The sequence below is a fragment of the Mastomys coucha genome, unplaced genomic scaffold, assembly GCF_008632895.1.
Source record: "Mastomys coucha isolate ucsf_1 unplaced genomic scaffold, UCSF_Mcou_1 pScaffold16, whole genome shotgun sequence".
In the NCBI taxonomy this organism is placed as follows: domain Eukaryota; kingdom Metazoa; phylum Chordata; class Mammalia; order Rodentia; family Muridae; genus Mastomys; species Mastomys coucha.
In genome coordinates this window covers 18616120-18623307 of record NW_022196898.1, presented here as the reverse complement: position 1 = coordinate 18623307, position 7188 = coordinate 18616120, and the positions used below count along the sequence as shown (strand labels likewise).

Genomic DNA, 7188 nt, shown 5'->3' with positions numbered 1-7188 from the left:
AAGCCAACATGGGTTTAACCAATACTTAGATAAAGCAGTATGCATCAAGAAAACCAAAAAGCAAACTGAAAAAAACTGAGCAGAAAGACATAGCAGTCTATGAAGAGGTAATAATACACACATAAGGTTTGGAAGCAAAATAAGGTCCCTGTTAGGAAGAAAATGCAAAGGTCAAATTCTTTTCCTGAGCATAGCAGAGAATATATTTTTGGAGCAAGGTAGAAAGAAGTGTTGACCATCCTTTCCAGAATATCTAGATGAGGAGCAATAAAGAGATAGCAACAAGTCAGGGGCTATTGTGTTTGAGATCTAGAAACAGTAAGATCCCCTCTTTTACCCTAAGTGGCAGAGAGTTCTATACATAAAAATTAGAGGGAAAAAGGTTAAATGGATAAAGAGGAAACACTTACTTGGCTCAAAATATAAGCCTACAGAAGTCCTATGGGAAAAGTAAACAAAGAAAATGCTAGAAAAGTCCTGGTTTGTAAGAGTTCTGTGCAAATGGTGAAGCTGTAACTATAGTGTTGTTGAATTACTGCAGTGAGAACCAATCAGAAGTGCTTCCGAGGAAAATCTAGAGGCGATGCAGAGCAAGAACACAGGAGAGAAGAGAGAAGTAAGATATCAAAATAATGGGGATATTTAACCCTATTTAAGAAATTCAGCTAATACCATTTGGGTTATTGACAAGCAAAAGTGTCGCTCCCTACCCCCAGGATGTAATTCCTGTGGTAAAATTAAAAGTGAATTTTGTAAGCAATGTAAGTAAAATCAGGCTCTATATGATTTTTATGAATAACCAAAGTAATGGTTTATTTAATGCTTGATGATTTTTATGGCATTTTAAAAGGGAATACTACATCATTTCTGTGATTGGCTGTATGAAAGGGAGGATGGTTTGTTCTACTGGCTAATGCGTCACTTTGGAGAGATGGTTAAGGTTTGTTACTCAAAATTCAACACATACACTGTTTCTCTCAACCAGGAAATCCAGGTTATTTACAATTTATGAAAAGCCATTTTAGAATACTGTATAAATCTGAACATCACTTTCATGCTGATAACATATCAGTTTCAGCTGTGGATTGTTTTATCAATTCCACTTGAGAGAAACTATATACAAAAACGGATATCAGGGTACTTATCATATTGCCTTTTAAACTGTTAAGAGAGGCCATTTCCTTTATATTGCCTTTGGCCCTTACACTTGCATCTCCTTTTCCTTATATAGTGCTTTCATGCCCTTTGGTATAATTGCAAATGTCATTCTGCATGGTTGGAGCACCCGTGCATTTGCAGAATGTGGCAATTAATGGCTTTTTAAAACTCATTCTATCTCAAGAAGACCTTTCTCCTTTGGTTATGATATTGAACTCTCATAACAAATTGCATTTCACATAGCTAGTGATTACACACATGGACATTATTTGTATGTATATGTTTATCTAGCTTGTAAACTTCTACATTCTAGATGAGTTACCATATTTGGAATTATTGTTTTGGGGGCTGGGGCAGGGAATGGTGAGAAAAAAGGCCCGAGCCTTTTCTGGACAACATGGTAGTCTTGATTCATTTGGCTAAGATATGTATACCCTAAAAATAAGCTCATTTTATGATTACTGATAGCCACATACAACACAAATTTGCCATATCTGAGTAACATAAATATATAATTCAATATGATTATGTTGGTTAAATCTTGTATCACTTTCAGTTAATAGTGTCTCAACAACTCATGCTTCTTGCCTCTCAGTTCACCGTTTAAAATTGCTTTTCAACAAGAGATATATACTTCACATTTTAATGTGTTATTCCACAGTAATAAATCTGATAAAATTATACAAAGAGAGCCAGGTATGGTGGCTCACGCCTGCAATCAGGACTTGGGAGACAGGGCTGAACTAAGTTTGAGGCCTGCCTGGGTTACAGAGAGAGTCCCAGACCAACCTGGTTTACAAACTGAGATCCTGTCTTTTAAAAAGAAATAAAAATGCACAGAGAAAAAGTTTAGTGTTTTTCTGCTTTAATACACTTCAGATGATTTTCTTTAATGACAGGGTCATTAGCTTTGAGAAGTTTAAAGCAAACCAATCTTTTATTATAATCCACACATTAAAAAAGTTCCCAGGACGTCAGACTTTTTCAATCACCCTTTAAAAGTTAAAAGTAATCAAATCATTTTTAAAAGTACAAATCAGATAATTGAAGATTTCTTAGGCCTGCCCAACTTCTTCAACCATAGACCCATGTGGATAGTCTTTCTTGACAAGTGGTACTCTTCACACTTCTCCGGGGGAAGCTGGACTCCTTGTCACCCTTTTCTCTCATGCTAGCACATGCCACCACAGCTATATGGCATACAATGTACATAGTGTACACAGACAATACTATATGTACATTATACATGATGCATTAAAATGTGTCCTATTACCCTTTGCTTAAAGGGAATGTCCCAGAGTGGTAGATCTAGTAAAATGATACCGCTTAATTTTAATAAACATAGGTTGGGTGAATCCATCTTTGGACATTACTGCAAAATTTCAGGTTTACACGAAAGTTACAAGTCCGTCTTTATGTTTAGAATTACATTGCAGAATGTACCTTAGATTAAAAATAGAGAAGGAAATCCAAGCAAGCCATCTTACTCCATGGTGTGGAATATATATATATATACCCCAATGATCCTTTTATATGATTCCATGATGAATGATACAATTCAGAGCCAGGATACACAATGTACACAGTTATTATAAAAAGTTATGTATTATGCTTCAGTACTAAAAATAAAATATATTCTCAAATAGTCAAAATAAGATATCCTTCATGTTTTTATGTCACATTTCCTGCTTGACCCTGCTCCCCCTTAATGAAATGATGTCCAACACTGTGTTAAACAGTGACAGCACGTGGGCGATTTCTTGACGGTAACTGGCCTAAAACAAAATCGATTATCTTGTCAATTTGTTGAATTGTCTAATGCATGGTAAAATATAAAAATAAAGGACAAAATAAAGTCTACATACTGAAAATCAAAGTCCGTCGGTACCATATTATAAATACGGTCTGGATTAACTAGTTATCTCTTCTCCCAACAAAACTGTGAGCCAGGAAGACACCAAAGGGTTTTCTGGGTCCTTCTCAAGAATCGCATCACAGCCAAGCACTGGTTCCACAGACCCGCATGCAGACCCGTGGTCCAGAGCCAAAGGCTCCTCACCGATATGTCCTGGGAGACTGTGGCCCGTCCAAGCAGGAGAGCAAGGAATGGACCCGCGCTCCTTTCCTTTTAACCGTAAAGCAAGCCGCTGGTCTCTAGACACACCAAATGGTTTACGTGTTCTTTTGGATTGGCGAAGCAGGCACTTACAGTGAACACAGGGGAGGCCTGGCAGAGGGCGGGGATGACCGTCCAAGAAGAACTGGGGGCTAGTCCAAAGCCAGTGCCCCGCCGAGCTGCCCAGCCTTGATCCCAAAGAAACATAAAAAAATAAAAATAAATAAATAAAACCACAGATTCCCCGGGAAGCGAGAGGGAGGGGCTGACCCCAACCTAAGCGCGGGCTACAGGTTGTGCGGGGATGTTAGGTGTGGTCGGAGGCAGTCAGTGGAGGCCGCCAACACACACGTGCCACCCGCAGCCCCCAACCTTGTGTGTTCCGGGCGATCCTCGTGAGGCTCCCTAAACTCAGATGAGCGGGAAACGGCCCTGGCCGCCGTCGGGGTCCCCGGCACTGCCGCCTCGCGGACGGCCGAGCACGGACACCGGCAGCACGACCTCCGCAGGGCTGAGCTGCTGCAGCCGCATGGACTCCTCATAGGTGGGCAGGTACTTGACCTCCTCGTAGCTGGGCAGCTGGAGAAAGACCGGTGATACCACGCGCAGCTCGTGCTCCGAAACGCAGGAGGGAGGCAGGCGCCCTCCACCTCCTCGGCCCCGACCACCGCCACTGTCCAGCAGTGAGTCCTGCGAGCCCGCGGCCACCTCGTCGCGCAGCAGGGCGGGCGAGTCGTCGTCGTCGTCGTCGGGTGGCCCCGCGGTCCCCGGCGGTCCGGCAGCCCCGGGAGGCCCGGGTCTTGCCTGACCAGGTCGCGCCTGGCCACGCGGGTACCTGCGTGGGCTGGGGCAGATGATGCGCTGCAGGAAGTAGCCGATGGCGAAGAGCACCAGCAGGATGAGCAAGCCAGAGAGCTTGCGGACGAACCAGCCCACGTTGTCCAGGAAGGCGTGGAGCGGCAGCTTGCAGCAGCGCACGGCCGTGGCGTTGGCCGAGTCGCAGCAGCGCTCCCGCTCGCCGCACGCCAGCTCCGCGCAGCCCCCGCCGCCCCGCGAGGGCGCCACCAACGCCAGCGCTAGCAGCAGCAGCAGCGGCAGCAGCGGCGGTGGCGCTGGAGCCACCGACAGGCCCTCGGCGGTGACCCCGGGACCCCACATGGCCGGCGCAGATCTCCGCCGGCGTCCGAGACCGCGAGGCTCGGAGCTCCGTCTAGCTCCCGGCGCTGCGATGGGTCCCGCGCGCGCCGCCTCCCGCGCCCCGGCTACCTGCGGCCCCGAGCGGTGCTCACTTGGCCACGCTGGGGCGGGAGGAGGAGCCCGGGGCGCGCCAAGGCTGCGGGAGGCGGCTGCTGCTCACCGCTGTCGCCGCCTCGGGAGCCCGTGACCTCGAGCTGGAGCGCCTGGGCGCCAGAGTCCCGGGCGAAGCGTGCGGAGCCGCGGGGATGGACAGAGCCCGGCTGCGCTGGGGCTCTCTGGGCATCTCGGCCGTCGCCGGCCGCTCTCTTCTTCCGGCACCTGGGTACCCCGCGGAGCTGGAAGGGTTAAGGCTGAGCTCTCAGCCCGGGAGCCCCTTGATCTTGATTAATTCAGCCGGCGCGCTCTTCCCCGCCAGACGGGCGGGGCGCTCTCTCTCACTAGCGTAGGTGTCTCAGTTTTAAGCGATTGGATTTCCCCGGGAATATTATTTAAATTGACTCGGACCGGGTTCCGCTTACCATCTTTCTTGTGATCTTTCTGATTAAAAATGGATGATGGCCATTAATGGCCAGTGCAGCCCCGTTGCTGCCCTAAGGTTCCAGAGTGGGAACTGCTGAATAGTTCTGCTGACAGGTAGGTCCAGATTGTTGGGGAGCCGGGACCCTAAGAAACTCCAGAACAGGTAAGAATTCTTTGGTGAGGCTCAAGTTACAGCCACAGAAGTAGCCCCAGAGGTACAGAGAAGCACTCTGTTGAGGTGACCCTGCTCACCAAGGAGAAGAGAGAATTTCTTATTTCTCAGAGGCTCGCCTGATCCAGCCCTCCGCTTTTCCTGTGCCCAAAGAGGATAGCAGAATTGTGGGGTGCAGGGGCTCCCTCCTGCAGTATAAATAGCCTGTCTGCGATGGCGGAGGGGAGCGTTAAGCAGTTGGCAAAATTCCTGAGCACAATCTGAAGGTCTTTTTCAAGGTTGTTCTTGTTTGCAAAACCTGATTTTAAAGGAAACAAGTAGTGTGTTTCCACTTAGTACTTGGGTCAGTCTACCTTCGTGTCACCAACCCCTGGAGAAAGGCTCAGCACATCGAGACCCTTTGTGCACATGTGCTGGGTAGTGGACCCCCCCGAGAAAGCTGCTTTGGTTGAGGCAGTATAAAACAGACACACTTACACAGAAGGACCCACTGATGAGAAAAATTAATAGGGAAATTTCAAGGTTGGTGTGAGAAAATAAGTAAAAGCCGAAGGACATACAGTGCCCGAACAGACTCAGCTATGACCCAAGCTTTCTCTCCTGAATAGAGAAGTAGACCAAGCAGAACCTGATGCGTAGGGGTGGGGTTGCTGGAGATGGAGTAAGGTTGATGGAGATCAACCATGGCTCAGCCTAAAGGAAAAATCTTCTAATACTTCTTCTGGTGGGAACACTTTGCTTTGCTTGAACTTCAGAACGATGCTTTCTCTTCTAGGAGAACTGCCTGTGAAACTTCTTTAAGCACAGGCATTTACTAAGTTCTTGTGAAGCCAAAGCATTCTCTGGCCATGATCTATGTGAAGGACCGAGGCCTAGTCCTTTCCATAAAGCTTAATTGACAATGCTTTCAAACTATATAGCCAGACAGGGGCTGGAAGAGATTTATTTCAATACAGTGCCAGTTGTATTATTTTCTGTTTCCCCATTCCTTTACTGAATTTACATTGAGAATGTATACTTGGTATGTTCTGTATTCAGGGGAACCTGCTGATAATAAATAAATAGATAGCCTCCCCAAAACGGAACGACCCCAGTTCTGCATACCGGTTTCAACAGAACAGAGGGAACAAATGCCAAATGCCTTCCTTCTTTATAACTTGCCCAAAGCAAAGATAAAACTGATGTGTTTAATAGACTCAGGCTAAGGGAAGTCCATGGCTGGAAGTACAAAATGAGAGAATGCAAGGGTCTCCTTGCGCTTTTAGAATCTTGGGATTTCTGCCAGATCTACCAGAAACAATACAGAAGGAAAGTGTGTGTGTGTGTGTGGGGGGGATTCTGTGATTGATGAAAGAGGAAGGTGGCCTGCTTGGTGGTATTTTGAAATTTGAAACAAAAGCATTAAAAATTTAAATTACATTTTACATATTTATTGAGGGGCATATCTTCTTCCCCCATGGAAGTCCCAGGAAACAAACTCTCTGGCCTTGGCAGTGGACACTTTTACAGTTGAGCCATCTCACTGGTCCCTGAACATCGACATTTAACCTGTTTTGGTTCTGTCTTCTTTGATTGAGTTAGAATTTGTTGGCAGAATTTTAGGGCACAGTTAAAGAACACAGGCCTGGTATAAAATAAAACATGGGGAAGCCTTGCCTCCGTGAAAACAAAGGATGAGCTCTGGGGAGTGAGAATAGAGTGGAGATTTTATTTCTGCTTTCCAAACTGATCTTCCCAAAGTGTCATCTCTTAGACCCCTCTGCAGAAACTCTTGATTCTCGGGGCCCTTGGTTTCACCTACTCCATCGCTTATTTGCAGTGTACTGGATTGTGTGCAGCCTTTTGAAGGGAAGAAAAGCAATCTGAGTGCATATAAAGCCTCACAAGAGCTGCATCCATTCCTCAGATTCTTTTGTTTATATCTAGCATACAAATGAATAGAGCAGGAAGATAGAAGTTAATTACATGTTTCATAGGGAAAAGAGTGCATCTTGTTAAAATATGCACTAGATTGTGTTAATAAGTA

At 46.1% G+C, this 7188-nt stretch overlaps 1 protein-coding gene across 1 annotated transcript; it reads right to left on the bottom strand.

The window, feature by feature from the left end:
- Window positions 1-2006: 2006 nt before the first annotated feature.
- Window positions 2007-4559, bottom strand: CUNH3orf80 (chromosome unknown C3orf80 homolog). Its single transcript, XM_031376021.1, has one exon. It carries the CDS (start codon window positions 4430-4432, stop codon window positions 3686-3688), a length of 747 nt encoding a protein of 248 aa, XP_031231881.1. The 5' UTR covers window positions 4433-4559; the 3' UTR covers window positions 2007-3685.
- Between the last annotated feature and the right edge of the window lie 2629 nt (window positions 4560-7188).